The sequence below is a fragment of the Bos indicus x Bos taurus genome, chromosome X, assembly GCF_003369695.1.
Source record: "Bos indicus x Bos taurus breed Angus x Brahman F1 hybrid chromosome X, Bos_hybrid_MaternalHap_v2.0, whole genome shotgun sequence".
Taxonomy (NCBI): domain Eukaryota; kingdom Metazoa; phylum Chordata; class Mammalia; order Artiodactyla; family Bovidae; genus Bos; species Bos indicus x Bos taurus.
In genome coordinates this window covers 145268207-145290337 of record NC_040105.1, presented here as the reverse complement: position 1 = coordinate 145290337, position 22131 = coordinate 145268207, and the positions used below count along the sequence as shown (strand labels likewise).

The 22131-nt window shown below is 37.2% G+C and overlaps 2 protein-coding genes across 10 annotated transcripts in view; one reads left to right on the top strand and one right to left on the bottom strand.

Annotated features, from left to right (window-relative positions):
* The window catches only part of SLC6A14 (solute carrier family 6 member 14), a 436539-nt gene extending 433047 nt beyond the window's left edge, over nucleotides 1–3492 (top strand). For all 9 annotated transcript variants that reach the window (XM_027535163.1, XM_027535164.1, XM_027535165.1 and 6 more), the window contains 2 exons: nucleotides 825–992; nucleotides 2109–3492. In XM_027535163.1, coding sequence (XP_027390964.1) covers nucleotides 825–992; nucleotides 2109–2255 — 315 coding nt within the window. In that variant the 3' untranslated portion in view covers nucleotides 2256–3492. The remainder of the gene's footprint in view (nucleotides 1–824; nucleotides 993–2108) is intronic.
* A 903-nt stretch (nucleotides 3493–4395) lies between these two features.
* Nucleotides 4396–6104, bottom strand: CT83 (cancer/testis antigen 83). The gene is made up of 2 exons (XM_027534096.1): nucleotides 5920–6104; nucleotides 4396–5055 (listed from the first exon to the last, which is right to left on the bottom strand). The coding sequence occupies exons 1-2, from the start codon at nucleotides 5992–5994 to the stop codon at nucleotides 4768–4770; spliced, it is 363 nt and encodes a 120-aa protein (XP_027389897.1). The 5' UTR covers nucleotides 5995–6104; the 3' UTR covers nucleotides 4396–4767.
* Nucleotides 6105–22131: the final 16027 nt, after the last annotated feature.

Here is a 22131-nt window from a genome sequence, read left to right as displayed (position 1 = left end):
CTATATAATTAGTTTTAATGCTGCAACAGTCTAGTAGGGTTTTTTTTTAAACACTTTTTAAAAAACTTGGCCTTAAAATGTTTTAATCTTTAAGGTTCACTGTGTTACCCAAACATCTTTTTTTTTTTCCAATAAGAAAGTACTTTGGTAACTATGTACCCATGTGTGAATTGCCTGTATGTTTTGGGTGTGGAGTAAGGGGTACTCTGTGTAGTGGGAAATAAATAGAAACTACTGCTAAGCAAGGCACAAGGCATGTTCACTAAAATGTATCTTACATTCTCATTGAACTAACTGATATGCTGGCTAGCTTACAGGACAGAATGCATGCATGCTAAGTCACTTCAGTCATGTCCGACTCTTTGCGACCCCATGGACTATAGGCCACCAGGCTCCTCTGTCCATGGAATTCTCCAAACAAGAACACTGGAGTGGGTTGCCATATTTCCTCCTCCAGACAGCACAGAATAAAATCATGCTATTATAAGTGAAAGTTCAATAATATAAATTTCAGATACTATTTTACTTTCAACAGATATACTTTATGGTAAAGTATTTTACTGAAATACGTGTTGTACAAGTATCTGTATCAATGCTAATTTTTGTAAGACAAATACAAGTTATTTAGATTGTTCATTTAGAATTTGATTTTCTGGCTAGTTACCTGATTATCTTAGTCACCTTGAATGTATTTTCATCTTAATTGTTTTTGATAAGTTATTTCTAAGGAATGGAATACAACTGCTAATAATTTGTACAACTAAAACCATTAATGCAATAAAGTCTAATTTTTACCATTTTCTTTTCATATTTTACTTTCACAGTCAATCTTGATCTGGTCAGTGATACAGTTTCGTAGACCTAAGTATGGTCAAATTCCATACCCTAACTGGGGAGTTGCTCTAGGCTGGTGTATGATTACTTTCTGCATTATCTGGATTCCAGTCATGGCTATCATAAACATAATTCAAGCTAAAGGAAACATCTTTCAAGTAAGCATGTTAATATTATTTATACTTTATAATATAAAGTATTATCAAAATGAAGGTTAATATGAGATTTTGAACATGAGATCAAATTAATCACTCTTCCCCTCAGGTAACTTTTACACCTGATACAATTTATCTGTTACTATGTGTATAACATTGTATTATACTAGATGTATATTTTTGTGTCTCCATGTACTAGACTATAAGCTTCTTTAAGAAGGGGTCTTGTCTTGATTGCTGTCATATCCTCAGGCCCTATTAAAATGCTTAGCACATAAAAGTTATGGTATCTTGATGCTAGGGGTAAAGAACCCACCTGCCAACGCAGGAGACATGAAATGCGGGTTTTATCCCTGGGTCGGGAAGATCCCCTGGAGAAGGAAGTGGCAACCCACTCCAGTATTCTTGCCTGGAGAATCCTATGGATAGAAGAGCCTGGCAGGTTACAGTACACAGGGTTGCAAAAGAGTTGGACATGATTGAGAGACTGAATTGAACTGAGATGACACAAAGCAACTGACCTTTTTCCTTTATAATTTTCACTTTTAAAACTTCATCTGGTTATAATACATACTATAATAGCATGTTAAAACTGGAGTAAGTCTGGTATATTACCTTGAACCAAATCTAGACCCTGAGTTATCCCTCTTTCATGGAGGCCTAAGGGAATGGAGTTGATTATATCTCAGTAGGACAATGTCTAGGTAGGCTCAGAAGTCAGACTGGATTCAAGATTTAGGTCAGTGTTTAGTGGATCTAGATGAATGGCTTTTCCCTTTGATTCTTGAAACTTTCCAGTCATACACTGGTTTAGATCCTAACTTAACCCTTACTCTAAAGCCAGGATAGAAATTCAATGAAAGTATGTGAAGTGATACTGTTGCCTAAATGGGTTCACACACTTCCATTTTAGCTCATTTACATACTCAGTTATTTTGGCTTTGTAGTTAACACAGTTCTATTAACAATCGGTTAAATTTGAGTATCATTTTTTTCTGTAGACAATTAAGAATTTAGATGATCACGTTTTTACTTTTCTATGTTCTTATTTCATTTTGGTTAGCAAGAAGACATAACACTCTATAATGAATTTTTTTTTTTTTTTTTTTTGCTTCTCAGCGCATTGCAACCTGCTGCAGACCAGCTGCTAACTGGGGGCCATACTTGGAAAAACATCGTGGGGAAAGATATGAAAACATGTCAGATTCTAAAAAAGAGACTAACCATGAAATATCTAATATTAGTGACAGCAGAAAACCAGAATGAGATCTATGAGCTTTATAATTTCAACAGGAATGTAATACAAAAATGTGAAACTACTAATGTTTAGCAATGTGATTTATCTATCTGTTCATACATACATAGCTGCCTCTATTTCACAATAAAAATTTTGTATCACTACAATATTTTTCTAATATACTGAAGGCTTTATTTTGAGCTGATTATTTAGAAAATAGTTATATTTTCTATTATAAAAGTTTTTAAATACTATTTGCTTATATTTCTTAGCATACAATGTTTCTTTCCCATAAATCTGGGGAAAATAAATATATTTAAAAGAAAGTGGTAAAATTGAAAATTAGGAATGCCATACATGTATGTACATAAGGAAAAAATGAACTATGTATATGAAGACTATTGCTTAATATCTTTGATTCATGTCTAAAAACTTCATGCCTTCATAGTTCACTTTTTAAAGGTGAACTTAGTAGTTATATTCTTTATTTACAAATAGTGAAATAAGACAGAAAACTATGGCCAGTAAGTGATAAATCTAGAATATGGAATCCAGAAGCTTTGATTATTTCTTTCCCCATAAAATGTGTTCTGTAGGTTATGGTTGGAATAAATACATGACCCATCTAATTTCTACTGTGTTTCACAAAATTTAAAGTAGTTCATTATACACCCTGAAGTCTAATTTCAAATAGAACATAGAACAAAATACTAATGAGGAAATGGCTTCAATCAAATCTAAGATCTTATGATTGTAATATATAGTTAATAGATAAGTAGAATGATTTTGTTTTACTTGAATAAGTTACTATTTACAGGTGATAACTTATTTACATACTTATGGGAGATAAACTTGTGAAACTTGTCAAGAATGAGGGCAGCCAAGTTAGAAAGTCCTATGTGCCAATCTCTTTACAAAAGATAATGAAAACACCATATCATTAATAAATTTATACACTGATTATATATCATTTACAACTGGTTTAACATCACAATCTAGGATTACCAAACTATGTAAGAAACTTTTCAGTTATTCTTAAGGTTCTTAACATGGGCTTCAGAGACTGTATGAGGCTGAAATTACATGTAGTATTTTTCTATATGTATGTGTATATGCATTTTTTCTACTGCAAGAGTCCATATTTTTCATCAGAATATCAAAAGAAATCTGTGACTCTTAAAATATGTTTAAGAACCACATATACTACTGCTTTTTGTTCTTGTCAAATGATGAATAAAAGAATAAATTTAAGCATTATAAATTCTACACATTTTAAATTCCTTTTCCTTTTGATTGAAGATTAAATGAGTAAGGGATTAAGGTTTTCCTTTAATTTATACTGGTAACTTATTTTGGGGGCAGGGGGCATGAAGTTAGGTAGATAGGTAGGCCTGTAATTAAAGAATCTCAGTGAATTATGTATATATATATGATGAACTTGTGTTAGATATTTTGAGGATTTTCTTTGAGGCTTCCCTGGTAGTTCAGATGGTAAAGCATCTGCCTGCAATGCAGGAGAACTGGGTTCAATCCCTGGGTCAAGAAGATACCCTGGAGAAGGGAATGGCTACACACTCCAGTATTCTTGCCTGGAGAATTCCATGGACAGAGGAGCCTGGCGGGCTATGGTCCATTGGGTTGCAAAGAGTCGGACACGACTAAGCAACTAACACACATAAGATGAACTTATGTTATATATTCTGAGGGTTTTCTTTGAGGGTAGGTCAAATGCTGTTAGTGAATGTCAACAGATTACTAGATTTTATAAAATATTTAAAATAGATTGCTAAATACAGCATATACATACTTTAATGTTAAACCATATTATATTATATACATTCTACCATTATATTTTGGTGCTATTTGAGGTGTGGGTTTTTCCCAAATAAAAAAAATGCATATAATTTTCTACAGGTGACTTGCAATTCAGGGAAGATTTAGGCACACTTCTAATGAAATATCTAATTAGTAGCAGAGGTGGTGCTGGGAAAGTAGTCTACTTCAATAGCTGACTATGAAGAGTAGTTAAGAGTTTCTGTGACTATCTTTACAAGTATGTAAAGCACAGATCTTAACAGAGTCCCTGGCACATTTTAGGGTGCTCAATGATAGCTCTTAGTATTATTACACAGATTCAATAGTGTTAGACTATTCTGCATAATGGAAAAAAGTTCCATCAAATCTCATTTACTTTAATGCAAACTTGGAGACATTTACAGTATTGTATTGTAAACCACTAGAAAAAAAAAAAAACTTTCACAATTCAAGTTAAAATCACTATATCTCAACTATATTCTTTTTACTGTAACTAATAAAAAGAAAACAACTCAAACTGTTTCTGTCTCTATTGTGCTTTCATTCCTTCTCCAGTAAAACATGTTAGCAACATAATCAACTCTCTAAATGTAAGCAAACTGACAGTGTCTGGATTCTGTATCTGACTTGGCACCCCTCCCCTTTTAAATAATAATTCATTTGGTATAAACACATATAATCAAATGAATCCACTCAAAGTCCCTTTAATGATTGCCTCAATTGTTATTACACTTCTGTAGGCTTGTCAGTGGATTTCCGGTTAACTAATGCACCATTTAAACCCTTAGTAACTAGGAATTGTTCCAGCTCAGCCAGCTTGTAGTCCACGATCCTGAGGTTTACCAATATTCGCCTCTGCATGGCTATTGAGTGTGGGAAATTAATCAAGATATCCCGAGAGAGACTGTTGACCAAAAGACTCTTATCAATATTGCTCTTAGTTGACTGAGTAGAAGAGGATGATCTTACTAGTGCAAGAGAAGTTGAATTTGATGACATTTCACCAGTGTTTCTCTGTAAGGGAAGGAAATTAAACATATGTAGTTTATTGACTTTAGCAATGTCCAAATACCACCAAATAATAACATTCTTAGTCTTGGTTTACCAAAATGAACTGATTGACCTCCCCCAAGATTAAAAATCTGTTGATTCATTTTGATATTTGGCAAAGCTAATACAATTATGTAAAGTTTAAAAATAAAATAAAATTTAAAAAAAGAAAAAAAAATCTGTTGAATGAATACTTTAATTTGGAAATATGTCTTTCCCAAAGAGTGAGAGAAAAAAAAAAAATGAAAAGTAGCCTTCTGATACCAAAATGCCATAGCCTTGGCTTACATTTCTTGGGCATTCCAGTAGGTCTTATACTTGGACCCTGTTTCATTCTTATCTAAAAGCACTTCACTTGGAACTTTAAACATCACCAGGAAACCCACATTTTGACCTTAGTTATCTGTGATGCCCCCTCCCCCACCCAAAGCTGTCATAAAGATGACTGAAAATGAAAATACAAGGGAGGAAGAGGCAAACAGAATTACATGGGGGTAGTAAAAGCCAGAGAGGAAGAGAGTAGGTACACTTTCTTAAAATGGGAGGGGGCAGATGGACACTTTCTGCTGTACTTTTCAAGTGGATGAAAAACTGACCCCATCACCTAGTGACTTGGGGCTTTTCACAACACAGTACAGCTGTGGGACTACTGGTCAACATGGGAGAAGTGTGAGGTAGAGTCAACATCTGAGCCCTTTCAAAGGAGAAAGGAATGGGGTGACCCCGCCTTACTCTTTCTTTACTATCTACTCTCTTAAACACACCTCCCTCCCCAAGCCATGTATTTGTCGAGCTTCATCTAATTCCAACTGCTCTTACACACTTTACCTGAAACCAGGTTTTCCAGAAGACAAACATGAAGGCAAACAGAATGCTGCTCACTAGTAGGAACAGGAAGCTCATGGCGCCTCTTCAAATCTCTTCCCTCTTCTCGGGCACTGAGGCACACAGCTGGCAGTTGGGAAGCAGGGGGCCACTAGCCGCCCGGGAAGCCACGGGCCAGGACGCTCAGCGCCCCTCACTGCCTGGTGCAAGTGGGATACCAGGCAGCGTCCAGCCTTATATACCGGAGAGCGTGTGACCTCACAATTGAGCACGCACAGGGGGCGGTACGTCACAATCTGATGACGTAACACCAGCTTGAGGGGAAACCAGGCAGCACATACCGCACACCTGATTACAGTTAGGATAGTTAGAGATGGTGGGAGAGTTTGGGATTTTGGGGAAGCTGAACCACAATAGAAGTAAAACACCAAATTGACTGGTTAAATGCTAGATTTTAGAAGTGCTCCCCCCCCCCTTTTTCTGTTAAGAATTTTTCTTTGCTGCAACCACTTCATTATTCATTTCAAAAACAAGTTCAAAAGCAAGGTAGAAATACACTGTAAAAGTAGTTACCTACATATTGTGAGTCGTGGCCAAATACCTCCTTACCACCTCTGCTGCTATTTTAGGATTCACTCCAACTATATTCACATCAGGATAATGTACGTTTGTGCCACTGTACAGTTTAAGAAGTAATTCCAGGGCCATTTCTCCATATAGTTCTCACAATAATTTTGTGCTATAGGTATCTTTAATGGTGTGTCTACTTCAGGAAATGCAGAAACAGATTCAGGTGTTAAGTAAACTCATTTGAAACTAGTAGCAAAAGCACAGCTTGAATCCACAAAGTTTGAGTTCTGAGATAAACTCCCATTCCCTCATCCTCATCCCCATCCTCAGGACTTCTACCTACACTTGTGAGCCACAAATATTTACTATTCTTCACCCAAGGAATGGAACAGTATATTTGGATTAGTTAATGAGAAGGGACAGATACAGAAATCATTGTACAAGTTAGAAGTGTTCAAGAAATTCAGGTAAATGTACAAGATGACACTGAACTAAAAGTCAGTACTAAAGCAATAGCCAGTATAATCTCAAGATAAGTGTCAAACTGTAACCCACTAACTCTGCTTGGGAAATAACTCACATCTTCATAAAGATAGGAAGGAGAGGAATTACATTTATGCATTTTTATATCAAACTTTTTTCCCAGTTATGAGTTCAACTTTAAAGATTTATTTAACATGTATTTATTAAACACCCATGCAAAGGGCCAGAGAAGGCAATGGCACCCCACTCCAGTACTCTTGCCTGGAAAATCCCATGGATGGAGGAGCCTGGTAGGCTGCAGTCCATGGGGTCCCTAAGAGTCGGGCACGACTGAGCGACTTCACTTTCACTTTTCACTTTCATGCATTGGAGAAGGAAATGGCAACCCACTCCAGTATTCTTGCCTGGAGAATCCCAGGGATGGGGGAGCCTGGTGGGCTGCCGTCTATGGGGTCGCACAGAGTCGGACACGACTGAAGTGACTTAGCAGCAGCAGTAGAGCATGTAAAGGGCAGGCACTGTGTTGTATTCTGGGAATACGATTATGAGCAAAACTAAAGTCTCTGCTCACCCAGAATGTGCACTCTAGTGTGAGAAATAGTAATCAAATACAGAAATAATGTAAAAGTATTAATGAAATAACTGATAACAGGAGGTACATCATGGCACAGGAGCATATAATAGGATGTGAGATGTAAAGGAGAGTGAAGGTCCTGGCTTTATGGCTTACTCAATCAGATGCATGGCAAATAACCAAGTATGGGGATGCTGATCATGAATTTGGTATTGGGCATGTTGAGTGTGACATGACTTTTCTCAGGTTGGTTTATTTCTCTTCCCTTTGTTCTTGTTTTGTCACAACAAAGAATTGGAGTGATGAACCAAAAGATGTAGAACATTCAACTCAAGCAGATAGAGCTTTTCTTAGTCCAACACTGCCAAAAGAGTTGCCCTGATCCTTCCTGTCAAACCCTCTTGGCTTCCCCCATCTATACTTCCAGTCTCCTCCTTTTGGTTATGCCTGATGCAAAGTAGGGCTTGCACCCACCACCAATCAATGAAAGGGAATGCTAATGGGCGTATGCTCAAGGCCAATTGACAATTATATAACAGCAAGTTGTATTATTTATGTCTTCCCATAATTCTGTAATAATTAGATGTAGAATATTCATGAGCCCTTAATGAGATCCTAACTGCCTAAAGTTACTTGGAGAAGTCCCTGTGGTCATTTTGTATCCACTTGTGCCTAGGGCGCATGTGCAGGAGTCGAAAAGTATAGTTATTTTGTAGCATCTGTGAGCTCTCCTGGGTGTTTCTTGGATGGAGTTCAGAGATAGGCTTCCATCCCTTACAGCCAGGCCTCCTCTGGTTGCTCATGTCTAACTTCCAACCTAACACTTTGAAACATGAATAATTGACCTCAGTGAAATAATTGAAGACATAGGTTTATGAAGCATCTGCATGTAAATAGCAACTGAAGGTCTAGATGTGTAAGAAATTCCCTCATGTCACTGTAGGCATGTAATTGTGGTTAACACTTAATTTCTTGTTTCATCAAATAAAATTGAGTGAAGCCCAGTAACATTGTCTCCAACAATAGAATTTTGAATTTTGATCCTACTGATATCCAAGGGAGCACTTCAGAGATTTTGGAAAATATTCTCATCACACACATTGTTGCTAACCATTGACTTTTTTGCATTTTTTTATTGTAGTAAAGTATATAAAACATAGAATTTATCATTTTAACCAATTTTAGGTGTACACTTCTGTGGCAGTAAGTAAATTTGCATTGTTGTGCAACCATCCATCTCCAAAACTTTTTCGTCTTTTCCAACTGAAAATCTGTCCTCATTAAACACTAAGTTCCTTTTCACCCCTCCACTCATCCTCTGGAAACTACCATTCTACTGTCTGTCTCTATGAATTTGAATATACTAAGTATCTCATATAAGTGAAATTACACAATATTTGTTGTGTTGTGACTTGCTTACAGAATGTAAGTATGTCTTTAAGCTTCATCCATGTTGTAGCCCTTGTCAGAATTTCTTTTCTTTTTAAAGTTGAAGAATATTTCATTGTAACAATAACTTAAATAAACAGAGTTGATTAAAAGACAAGCAATTCAGTGTGGGCAGGGGAGATTCATAAATGTATTGGGAACCCTGGTTTGTTATACTCCTTTGCTTTGTCATCCTCAGTATGACAAATTGTATTGACGAATTGTTCTGTTACCAGGCTGGTGGAAAATGTGAAGGATGAGCCTCCTGTCTTTTAAGCAGCACATGATGCTACCACTTTCATTATGGGCCAGAATGTAGATAATTGGTCAAATCTAGCTACAAAGGAGGCCAAGAAATATAGTTTTTGTTCTGTGTACTGAGCCAAATCAAAATTTATGGTTATGCTACTGAGAAGAAGAAAATGAGGAGTTATTGAAGAATGTCTGTCAATCTCTCTGACACCTTCTAGAGAAGATTTAGATTTTGTCTCAGGATACCAACCCATCCTTGCACCCATAAGATGCACATGAACTTCATCATTTATAAGGACTTGGCTGATATTTGAAGATTAGGGAAAAGGAGAGGGAGGACAGCAATCTGGCTTGTTCAGAATTCCATCTTTCTACCTTTTCCACCTTGCCTTAATTGAAATTGTCTAAAAATGGTTCTTCCTTTCCAATTGTTCTTCCAGAGCGAGTTTCAAGTAGATCACACCTATTCAAGGCTGTGTGACTGGGCCTACTGCATTAACCATTTATAAATGGATACTTTTTCCTTTTAACTGACATAATTTTGTGCTGAATGCTGTAAAAACAGAAGAATATAAAATGCTTATTTTATGAAATTCAATTAGAACACAATTTAGAGAAACTTAAAAAAAAAAGAACTAAGAAACATGTTGAATTTTTTCTCTCTAATCATACATTCTCTAGTCACACATTTCATCAACAGAGGGCATGGTAGGTTTGTTTCATTTCATTTTTTTTTCCTGGTTGCTTTGTACTTTTCAATTATAGCTTCCTTTCATTTGGAATCACATCGTACAATCCAGGGTCAAATAAATGAGTGGTATGTTAAATATACCACAGATCATTGATCACTGACAGCATAATCCAGACTTCACTACACATAAATTGCCATAGAATTTTGCTGAGAACATGCCCTTTAAAATTAATCAGATTGAGTCAAAATTTCTACACCATATTTATTTTCTTAAAAAGAGAAAGGATAAAGATAATATAGTTATGATCAACACTAACCTGAGATTTTTTTGTTCCTCTACCCCCATATCACCCCTGATGTTGTAATAGAGGCAAAATAAAAAGATTATATAATCTGAATGATGATACTTAAATCTGGTATTTTATTTTCAGTGACATTGTTTTCCTTTAAGTGACATTTAGAGCTTATTTTAAATGACCTTTAGATCTGTAATCTGTTCTGGAAAGTATTAAATGACTTAGAAGAAGAATTGCTTTTAGCTTTTTTACTAAGAGAATGAGCTACAATGTCCATCTCAAATTGAGACTTTAACAATTTGTTATGTTTGTCACTGAAACTTTGAAATGCCAACCTGAAAATTGCATTAAAATATAATTTGCAGCCTTTTTATAACTTGTAATAATGCAAAGTGTTGATAATTGTTATTAATGTCAGTGGGTAATTTAAGTATAATGCAGATTTTTCTACTGATATTTATATTTGAGTTGTTTATTTATAATAAACCTTTTTTTTTTTTTTGAGGAGCGGTGTGTGTGTGTGCGCGCGTGTGTGTGGGTGCACGCATATAAGTGATGCCCTGAAAGAGCTTTATAGAGCAAAACACAGGATACATCAGGAAGAAAAAAAAACCTTCCAAGCAACTCTATTAAATGTCCAGGGAGACTATTCATTACTTTCTATTTTTTCAACAAACATTTACTGAATACCAGGCACTGTTCTAGAACAGTAGGGATACAGTAGTGAACAAAACAGATAGTAATTCTCCTTGCAGCTTATATTCTATCGGGAAGCTGTATTCAAATTCCCACACTGATTTGTTGGTTTTTCTTTTCAGATTTTCATGAAGAATTTAAATAACCAATGATTTAAAAAGTCAGATCATGACAAATGCATTTTTTGAGGCTAATGTAACCCTGACATAAAATCTTGCCAAGTGTAACATAGAGGATTTAAAGAATGATACTCTTAAAATGAAGAAAAAAAAAAAAAACCTAACACAAAGCACTAAGCAAATAAAATATGGACAATATTTTAAAACTAATGTCATCAAATATAGTTTATTTCAGAATATTAGGAGGACAACGTCAGGAAATCTCTAATATATCATTTCCATAGGTCAAAAGAAAATGATATAAGACTATCTCAACAGGTGTCCAAAAGACTAATTGGCTAAATTTCAACATCCATTTTTGGATTAATTAAACCAAGTGTTAATTTTTTAAAAGCCTGGGCATAAAAGAATAGGCCCTTAATATTATGATAGAAGAAAACAATAACCAACATCTGTAACAACAACACACTGGGGACATAATCAACATCAAGAACAAAACAATTGTGTTGCATCACTATGATTATTTAATAGTAGTATAGAAATTCTAGTGAATGCACTAAGAAATATCTGCACAGAAAATCTAAAAGATTCTAAATAAAAAATCATAGAACGAATGACTTTAGTAAAGTTCCAGGAAGCAAAGTCAGTGAACAGGTTAAAGAGCTTTCTTATATACCTATAATAAGTGGGGAAAAAAAGTGAAAGTGTTAGTCGCTCAGTTGTGTCTGACTCTTTGTGACCCCATGGACTGTAGCCCTCCAGGCTCCTCTGTCCATAGAATTTTCTAGCCAAGAATATTGGAGTGGGTGGCCATTCTCTTCCTCCAGGGGCTCTTCCCAACCCAGGGATCAAACCTGGGTCTCCCAAATTGCAGGCAGATTCTTTACAGTGTGAGCCACCAGGGAAGTCATGTACTGATAATAGCTAGTTAGAAAATGAGACCACTTAAAATGACAACATAATATACAAAATACCCAGAAACAAAAAACTAAAAATTGGCTGAAGAAAATTACAAAACTTCACTAGGAGAGATACAAGATTTATGTAAATATAGAAGAACATGTTCCTGGATAGGAAGACTAAACAATATAAACATGCCAAGTTTTCAAAAATTCAGATGTAATTTACCTGTGAAAGAAAGTGAAAGTGAAATTGCTCAGTCGTGTCCAACTCTTTGCAACCCCATGGACTGTAGCCTACCAGGCTCTTCTGTCCATGGGATTTTCCAGGCAATAGTACTGGAGTGGATTGCCATTTCAGATCAAAATCCCAAGAGGATTTTTGAAACGTAAGAAAGTGATTTTAACATTCATCTGGAAATTTAAAATATGAGACAGCTGGGAAATTTTTGAAGAACAAAAATAGAGAGAAGATACTTGCTTATATAAAAATGTATTTAAAAAAACACTTTTAAAACAATGTGGTGTTAAAACATGAATATGTGGATGTGGAAAGAGATTGGAAAACAGAACAAAGATGAATGGTCTAGTATACGATTGGTAAAAATATTAAAAATGAAGCAAAACAATTGACAAAAATTATGATAATAATAATGCTGTGGGCTGCACTCAGTCACTCAGTTATGTCTGATTCTTTGTGACCCCATGGACTGTAGCCCACTGGCTCCTCTGTCCATGGAAAATTTTCCAGGCAAGATTACTGGAATGACTTACCATTTCTTTCTCCTAAAGATTATACTGAAATGAGAAAGAGGCTGGACCTTGAAGTCATGGAAAGGCAAAAGATGATGGTGAGCAAAGAAGTGGACATATGTGTGGCCAAAGCTTATTCAGTTCAGTTCCTGCCCCCAAACCCTCCCAGCATCAGAGTCTTTTCCAGTGAGTCAACTCTTCCCATGAGGAGGCCAAAGTACTGCAGTTTCAGCTTTAGCATCATTCCTTCCAAAGAACACCCAGGGCTGATCTCCTTTAGAATGGACTGGTTGGATCTCCTTGCAGTCCAAGGGACTCTCAAGAGTCTTCTCCAACATCACGGTTCAAAAGCATCAATTCTTCGGCGCTCAGCTTTCTTCACAGTCCAACTCTCACATCCATACATGGCCACTGGAAAAACCATAGCCTTGACTAGATGGACTTTTGTTGGCAAAGTAATGTCTCTGCTTTTTACTATGCTATCTAGGTTGTCAAAACTTTCCTTCCAAGGAGTAGGTGTCTTTTAATTTCATGGCTAAAGTCACCATCTGCAGTGATTTTGGAGCCCCCCAAAATACAGTCTGACACTGTTTCCACTGTTTCCTCATCTATTTCCCAAGAAGTGATGGGACAAGAAGCCATGATCTTAGTTTTCTAAATGTTGAGCTTTAAGCCAACTATTTCACTCTCCTCTTTCACCTTCATCAAGAGGCTTTTTAGTTCCTCTTCACTTTCTGCCATAAGGGTGGTGTCATCTGCATATCTGAGGTTATTGATATTTCTCCTGGCAATCTTGATTTCAGCTTGTGCTTCTGCCAGCCCAGCATTTCTCATGATGTACTCTGCATATAAGTTAAATAAGTAGGGTGACAATATACATCCTTGACGTACTCGTTTTCCTATTTGGAACCAGTCTGTTGTGCCATGTCCAGTTCTAACTGTTGCTTCCTGACCTGCATAAAGGTTTTTCAAGAGGCAGGTCAGATGGTCTGGTATTCCCATCTCTTTCAAAATTTTCCACAGTTTATTGTGATCCACACAGTCAAAGGCTTTGGCATAGTCAATAAAGCAGAAATAGATGTTTTTCTGGAACTCTCTTCCTTTTTCGATGATCCAGCGGATGTTGGCAATTTGATCTCTGCTTCCGCTGCCTTTTGTAAAACCAGCTTGAACATCTGAAAGTTCATGGTTCACATACTGCTGAAGCCTGGCTTGGAGAATTTTGAGCATTATTTTACTAGCGTGTGCTGCTGCTGCTGCTAAGTCACTTCAGTCGTGTCCGACTCTGTGTGACCCCATAGACGGCAGCCCACCAGGCTCCCCTGTCCCTGGGATTCTCCAGGCAAGAACACTGGAGTGGGTTGCCATTTCTTTCTCCAATGCATGAAAGTGAAAACTGAAAGGGAAGTCGCTCAGTCGTGTCCAACTCTTCGCGACCCCATAGACTACAGCTCACCAGGCTCCTCCATCCATGGGATTTTCCAGGCAAGAGTACCGGAGTGTGTTGCCATTACTTCTCTGTACTAGCCTGTGAGATGAGTGCAGTTGTGCAGTAGTTTGAGCATTCTTTAACTTTGCCTTTCTTTGGGATTGGAATGGAAACTGACCTTTTCCAGTCCTGTCACCACTGCTGCGTTTTCCAAATTTGCTTGCATATTGAGTGTAACACTTTCACAGCATCATATTCCAGGATTTGAAATAGCTCAGCTGGAATGCCATCACCTTCTCCACTAGCTTTGTTCATAGGGATGCTTTCTAAGGCCCACTTGACTTCACATTCCAGGATGTCTGGCTCTAGGTGAGTGATCACACAATCATGATTATCTGGGTCATGAAGAACTTTTTTGTACAGTTTTGTGTATTCTAGCCACCTGTTCTTTATATCTTCTGCTTCTGTTAGGTCCATACAATTTCTGTCCTTTATCGAGCCCATCTTTGCATGAAATGTTCCCTTGGTATCTCTAATTTTCTTGAAGAGATCTCTAGTCTTTCCCATTCTGTTGTTTTCCTCTATGTCTTTGCATTGATAGCTGAGGAAGGCTTTCTTATCTCTCCTTGCTATTCTTTGGAACTCTGCATTCAGATGCTTATATCTTTCCATTTCTCCTTTGCTTTTGGCTTCTCTTCCTTTCACAGCTATTTGTAAGGTCTCCCCAGACAACCATTTTGCTTTTTTGCATTTCTTTTCCATGGGGATGGTCTTGATCCCTGTCTCCTGTACAATGTCGTGAACCTCCATCCATAGTTCATCAGGCACTCTTCAGATCTAGTCCCTTAAATCTATTTCTCGCTTCCACTGTATAATCATAAGGGATTTGATTTAGGTCATACCTGAATGGTCTAGTGGTTTTCCCTACTTTCTTCAATTTAAGACTGAATTTAACAATAAGGAGCTCATGATATGAGCCACAGTCAGCTCCTGGGCTTGTTTTTGCTGATTGTAGAGAGCTTCTCCATCTTTGGCTGCAAAGAATATAATCAATCTGATTTCAGTGTTGGCCATCTGGTGATGTCCATGTGTAGAGTCTTCTCTTGTGTTTTTGAAAGAGGGTGTTTGCTATGACCAGTGTGTTCTCTTGGCAAAACTCTATTAGTCTTTGCCCTGCTTCATTCTTCATTCCAAGGCCAAATTTGCCTGTTACTCTAGGTGTTTCTTAACTTCCTACTTTTGCATTCCAGTCCCCTATAATGAAAAGGACATTTTTGGGGGGTGTTAGTTCTAAAAGGTCTTGTAGGTCTTCATAGAACCGTTCAACTTCAGCTTCTTCAGCATTACTGGTTGGGGCATAGACTTGGATTACTGTGATATTGAATGGTTTGCCTTGGAAACAAACAGAGATCATTCTGTCATTTTTGAGATTGCATCCAAGTACTGCATTTCGGACTCTTTTGTTGACTATGATGGCTACTCCATTTCTTCTAAGGGATTCCTGCCCACGGTAGTAGATATAATGGTCATCTGAGTTAAATTCACCCATTCCAGTTCATTTTAGTTTGCTGATTCCTAGAATGTCAACGTTCACTCTTTTCTTTTTCTTTTTTTTAATTTATTTTAATTAGAGGCTAATTACTTTACAATATTGTATTTGTTTTGCCATACATCAACATGAATCTGCCATGGGTGTACACGTGTTCCCAATCCTGAACCCCCCTCCCATCTCCCTCACCATACCATCTCTCTGGGTCATCCCAGTGCACCAACCCCAAGCATCCTGTATCCTGCATCAAACCTGGGCTGGTGATTCGTTTCTTATATGATATTATACATGTTTCAATGCCATTCTCCCAAATTATCTCCCCCCTCCCTCTCCCACAGAGTCCAAAAGACTGTTCTATACATCTGTGTCTCTTTTGCTGTCTCACATACAGGGTTATGGTTACCGTCTTTCTAAATTCCATATATATGCATTAGTATACTGTATTGGTGTTTTTCTTTCTGGCTTCACTTTGTATAATCGGCTCCAGTTTTAACCATATTACTCAGCCATTAAAAAGAATACATTTGAATCAGTTCTAATGAGGTGGTTGGTCAACGTTCACTCTTGCCATCTCCTGTTTGACCACTTCCAATTTGCCTTGATTCCTGGACCTAATATTCCAGGTTCTTATGCAATATTGCTCTTTACAGAATCGGACTTTGCTTGTATCACCAGTCACATCCACAACTGGGTATTGTATTTGTTTTGGCTCCATCCCTTCATTCTTTCTGGAGTTATTTCTCCACTGATTTCCAGTAGCATATTGGGCACCTACCGACCTGGGGAGTTCCTCTTTCAGTATCCTACTATTTTGCCTTTTCATACTGTTCATGGGGTTCTCAAGGCAAGAATACTGAAGTGGTTTGCCATTCCCTTCTCCAGTGGGCCACATTCTGTCAGACCTGTCCACCATGACCTGCCTGTCTTGAGTTGCCCCACGGGCATGGCTTAGTTTCATTGAGTTAGACAAGGCTGTGGTCCTAGCGTGATTAGATTGACAAGTTTTCTGTGAGTATAGTTTGTGTGTCTGCCCTCTGATGCCTCTTGCAACACCTACTGTCTTACTTGGGTTTCTCTTACATTGGACGTGGGGTGTCTCTTCACAGCTGCTCCAGCAAAGCGCAGCACTGCTCCTTGCCTTGGAGGAGGGGTATCTCCTCACAGCCACCCCCTCCTGAACTTGAACATGGAGTAGCTCCTTTTGGCCTTCCTGCACCCACGCAGCCATCACTCCTTGGACGTGGGGTTGCTTATTAGGCATTGCTATTAAAACTCATACTATGATGAATACTTTGGAGGAATTTAAAAACAAGGTGGGACTTCCACTTCTAGGAAGTAACAATTTAAATCTTTCCATATGACAAAAGACAAGGTAAAATTAGAAGATATGACTGTGAGAAGACAATGCCACAGGTATAACCAAAACCAGTTGAGGGGTCAAGAATCCATAAAGAACTCCTTTATATTTGTTTTTTTTTAATTGTTATTAATAAAAGATGGTCAAAGAATACGGACAAGCAATTCACAAAGGAGGAATACGAATAGTCAATATCCAAAAGGATCATATAGTACATCTATTCTTAATTTTTTTGAGGACCCATCACACTTTTCCAACTGTCTGCATCAATTTACATTCTTATTAACAGTGCTCGAGGGTTCCTTTTTCTCTACATTCTCACCAGTGTTTGTAATTTGTTGTCTTTTTTATAATAGCCATTTTGACAGCTGTGAGGAGATAGTTCATTGTGGTTTTTATTTGCAATATGGTGGCACTACTGGTAAAGAGCCCGCCTGCCAATGCAGGAGACATAAGTGACATAGGTTTGATCCCTGGGTCAGGAAGACCCCCTGGAGGAGGGCGTGGCAACCCACTCCAGTATTGTTGCCTGGAGAATCCCCATGGACAGAGGAGTCTGTTAGGCTATGGTCCATGGAGTTGCAAAAAAGTCCATCACTACTGAAGCGACTTATCACAGCACACCCCTATGTTTATTGCAGAATTGTATACAATAGCCAAGATAGGAAAATAACCTAAGAGCCCACTGATGGATGAATAGATAAAGAAGAATGAGTATCCACATTATCATCATTGAGGATTTGTATCTTTAAAATGTTAACTAAATATATACACCACATTTTAACTTTTATTTCTTTGATTGCTAATTGGACAACAACTAATCTTGTTTTCACTGTTCAATTTATCTTGATCAGCACTTTACTCTTTTACTTTTTTCATTTATTTTTTAACTTTACAATATTGTATTGGTTTTGCCATATATCAACATGATCCGCCACAGGTATACACGTGTTCCCCATCCTGAACCCTCCTCCCTCCCCATACCATCCCTCTGGGTCTTCCCAGTGCACCAGCCCCAAGCATCCAGTATCGTGCATTGAACCTGGACTGGCGACTCGTTTCATACATGATATTATACATGTTTCAATGCCATTCTCCCAAATCTTCCCACCCTCTCCCTCTCCCAAAGAGTCCAAAAGACTGTTCTATACATCAGTGTCTCTTTTGCTGTCTCATATACAGGGTTATTGTTACCATCTTTCTAGATTCCATATATATGCATTAGTATACTGTATTGGTCTTTTTCTTTCTGGCTTACTTCACTCTGTATAATAGGCTCCAGTTTCATCCACCTCATTAGAACTGATTCAAATGTATTCTTTTTAATGGCTGAGTAATACTCCATTGTGTATATGTACCACAGCTTTCTTATCCATTCATCTGCTGATGGACATCTAGGTTGCTTCCATGTCCTGGCTATTACAAACAGTTCTGCGATGGGCATTGGGGTACATGTGTCTCTTTCAGTTCTGGTTTCCTCGGTGTGTATGCCCAGCAGTGGGATTCCTGGGTCATAAGGCAGTTCTATTTCCAGTTTTTTAAGGAATCTCGGCTTTAATCTTTCAATCTGAGGATTCATGTCTTCCTTACATTCTGGAAAATCCTTCCTTATTTTCATATTGTTTCTTTATATTTTCTATTCTCTTCTTTTGGAATGCTTGTCAGGTGTGTCATTCACACTTCTATGTCTCTTAATCACTCTGTAATATTTTCTATCTCAATTCTGAATCAATTTAGTTTTTAAATTTAGTGACCTTATTTTTCTTTATTGAAGTTTTATAATTATTGTAGTTATTTTCTTTATTTTTCTTCTTGTAACTTCTATTCCCTTTAGTGCCTTTAATCATGTTATATATATCTTTAGGGTTTGGTTTGGGGGAGGGAGTTAGTATTGTTCTTTTATTTCTGGATTACTATTTCTTGTAGCTGCAGAACTTCTTAAGGATAGATCACAAATTTGTGTTATTTGCATTGTATGTTAATTGTTTGAGTGTGTGCATGCATATTCCTCTGTGGGAATCCTAGGCATCCTGGTTTTTTGAAGATACATCTAAAGAATAAGTTTTCCATTTGTTTCAGGTAGGGGCATCAGGGATTTCACACACTGGGGAGCAGTTTTTAAAGTTAGCAACCTCAGAAATCATAACATTTTAGTTAAAAACCTAATTTTAACTAAATTACACCCACACAAGGAAAATAAATTATCTAAATTTGAGAAATGATACAAAGCAAATCACAGGTTATTTCAACCAAAGATACACATGCTATATGACATGTATTCATTATACAAAAATAATATGAGGACTGTAATCAAATATGCTTTACAGTAGCATGAGTTGGAGAAGGCAATGGTACCCCACTCCAGTACTCTTGCCTGGAAAATCCCATGGATGGAGGAGCCTGGTAGGCTGCAGTCCATGGGGTCGCGAAGAGTCAGACACGACTGAGTGACTTCCCGTTCACTTTTCACTTTCATGCGTCGGAGAAGGAAATGGCAACCCACTCCAGTGTTCTTGCCTGGAGAATCCCAGGGACAGGGGAGCCTGGTGGGCTGCCGTCTATGGGGTCACACAGAGTCGGACATGACTGAAGCGACTTAGCAGCAGCAGCAGCAGCATGAGTATGATCCCCTAAAGCCAAAGTTTTGTACTTTAACATGCCTCTGTATGTTTGTATGTTTGAGACTGAACCAGAATAAGCTCTTTTTCCTGTGAGAAATGTAAAACTAACAAATCTTTAAATATAATAATCATTAAAGCAAGTAGACATTTGCAGAGATGTGGATGGACCTAGAGTCTGCCATACAGAGAGAAGTAAGTCAGCAAGAGAAAAACAAATATCATATATTAACACATACATGTATATATATGGAATCTAGAAAAATGGTACAAATGAACCTATTTGCAAAGCAGAAAGAGACAAAGATGTAGAGAATGAATATATGAACACCAAGGCGGAAGGAGATTGGTTTGACATGTTCACTTCCACTGAGTAGCCTGGAGATCTAAAATGATGGGTGTGTCATACCAAGCACACTTGCAAGTTAGAGAAATCAAAGTGAGCAAATGCAAGGAGAAACTGGGAATATAGACCAGAGCAGGTCACAAGCAGAAGACAAAAAAGATTGATTATAAGTCATTAGCTCATCAAAAGATTGGGAATTATGGCTGAGATGGAACCGAAACTGCCCCAAGCAATCTTCAGTTAGTTTCTAAGATGAGGAGCAGAACCCACTGTTTCTATTGTCTGGAAAGTGCAGTCTTTACAAAATGTCAGATGATGCTTTAGACACATACATTCTATAGGATTGGTACAGTTCACTATTTTTTCCATGAAAGCCTGCTCTGGAAGGCAGAGGTTAAGGTGGATCGAATGGTGAAGGTCCTGACCTGAGCTAAATAAATTTGAAAGGAACTGCTGTCCCCTAGTCTCCACATTAACTTAGGCTGGTAACTATTTGACGATAGACTGACTGTGAAAAGTGGTTTAAAATATGGGTATTTCTGACTTAGGATAAAAACTATTTCAGCTAAATTGAAGTCATTTCAATTGAAAAAATATTCTTGCTTATGATTATTACTAAATTTTATATGTGTTTTTAGATGCTAGTTGTTATGTTTTGCTTTATTTATTCAGCTTCAAGAAATGACTGTGGCTGACTGTATACAAAGAAATAGGAACTGCACCTTGAAATAAACTAGATTTTTTTTTCCTTCCCATTACATCTTATTTATTTCTTGGTCTCTTTCAGTCCTAAAGCTGATAATGGGCACTATTATTCCAGACTCTATTTTAAGATCAGTCTACAGTACATTGGACTTGGAATCCTACTGTTATTATTGTTCTCTGACTTTAAATTATATTTCAATAATTCAGTAGAAAGTATATTAAAATTGTACTAAAAAGAGTAGTCAAGCTTTAAAGAAATAGTAAATGAAATCCTACAAATTGATAAGAAAATACGGGGAGATTGAATGCTGGAAAAAATCAATAAACCTCCAAAGATAGTAACAAAACTATCCTTTTAAGGTTATTGCTTAAATTCATCTATGAGTTTTGAATGTTGTTACCTTTTTTGAATCAACTTTACCAAGGTTTGGAGATATATTTGAATACGTAATCTAAAGTTTTTGCTTTTAGTAATATTATGTGCACATGTGTGTGCATTATTACGGAATGAAATAACAAATGCCCCTTTCCCTTCCCCCAGAATCTAGTTGCATTGACCTGATAATTAAATTTAAAAAAATCTTAAGCCCCCTGAAGGATTTTTTAGCCTGTTTGTGACTATACATTTCTCTAGTTGCCAGGTAGAAACAGTTACATTGTAGAAAGAGCACTGATTTTTTTTTTCTAGTCAGAAAAATAGTTTTAAATCCTCTTTGTCTCCAATCCAACTTTTATGACCTCAGGCCAGTTATTTGATTTCACTAGAACTCAATTTCCACATCCATAAAGTGGGGGAATTTTAACCTTTGCCTAGAGTCCTCTAATTAGTAGGCCTGGACATTTTTATAAGCAAAGCATCTTTATACTTTGTCACATGATTTAAGGGATTCAATGATAATTATCCCTAAATATTTCTTCCATTGATATGGCTGTAGTATTTAAGATTCCCATATTATATTTGCTTAAGAGTTATTGAAGGTTTACTTTAAAATGCACATTTTTCTGAACAAGGTAAAATTTTGACACCATTATTTGGTAGTAATAAGTTGATGAAAAGCTTTTTCTCTCCCCTAAAACCTTAATATTCAAAGTGCTGTCTCCAGAGTAGCAGATGTGGTGGTCACCAAGGAGCTCATTAGAAATACAGGCCCCAACCCAGCCCTACTGTATGAGAATATGCATTTTAACAAGAGACCAGTGAGTCACATGCACATTAAAGTTTGAGAAGAACTTATCTGAATAATATGGGAAAGTGGTTCAAGTCTGGGCAGGAGAGAATAGAATCACCACAGTAGAGGGCATATACTTTCAGATAACAGCAGGAATACAAAGACCAGTAAGAGGGGGCAGAAAAAGGGTTCCAGAAGGGACATGCGGCCTATTTCCGAACTCCTAGGGCAATATATCTTTGATGACAAAGAAAATTGATAATCTGGAGGAAAAAAACAAG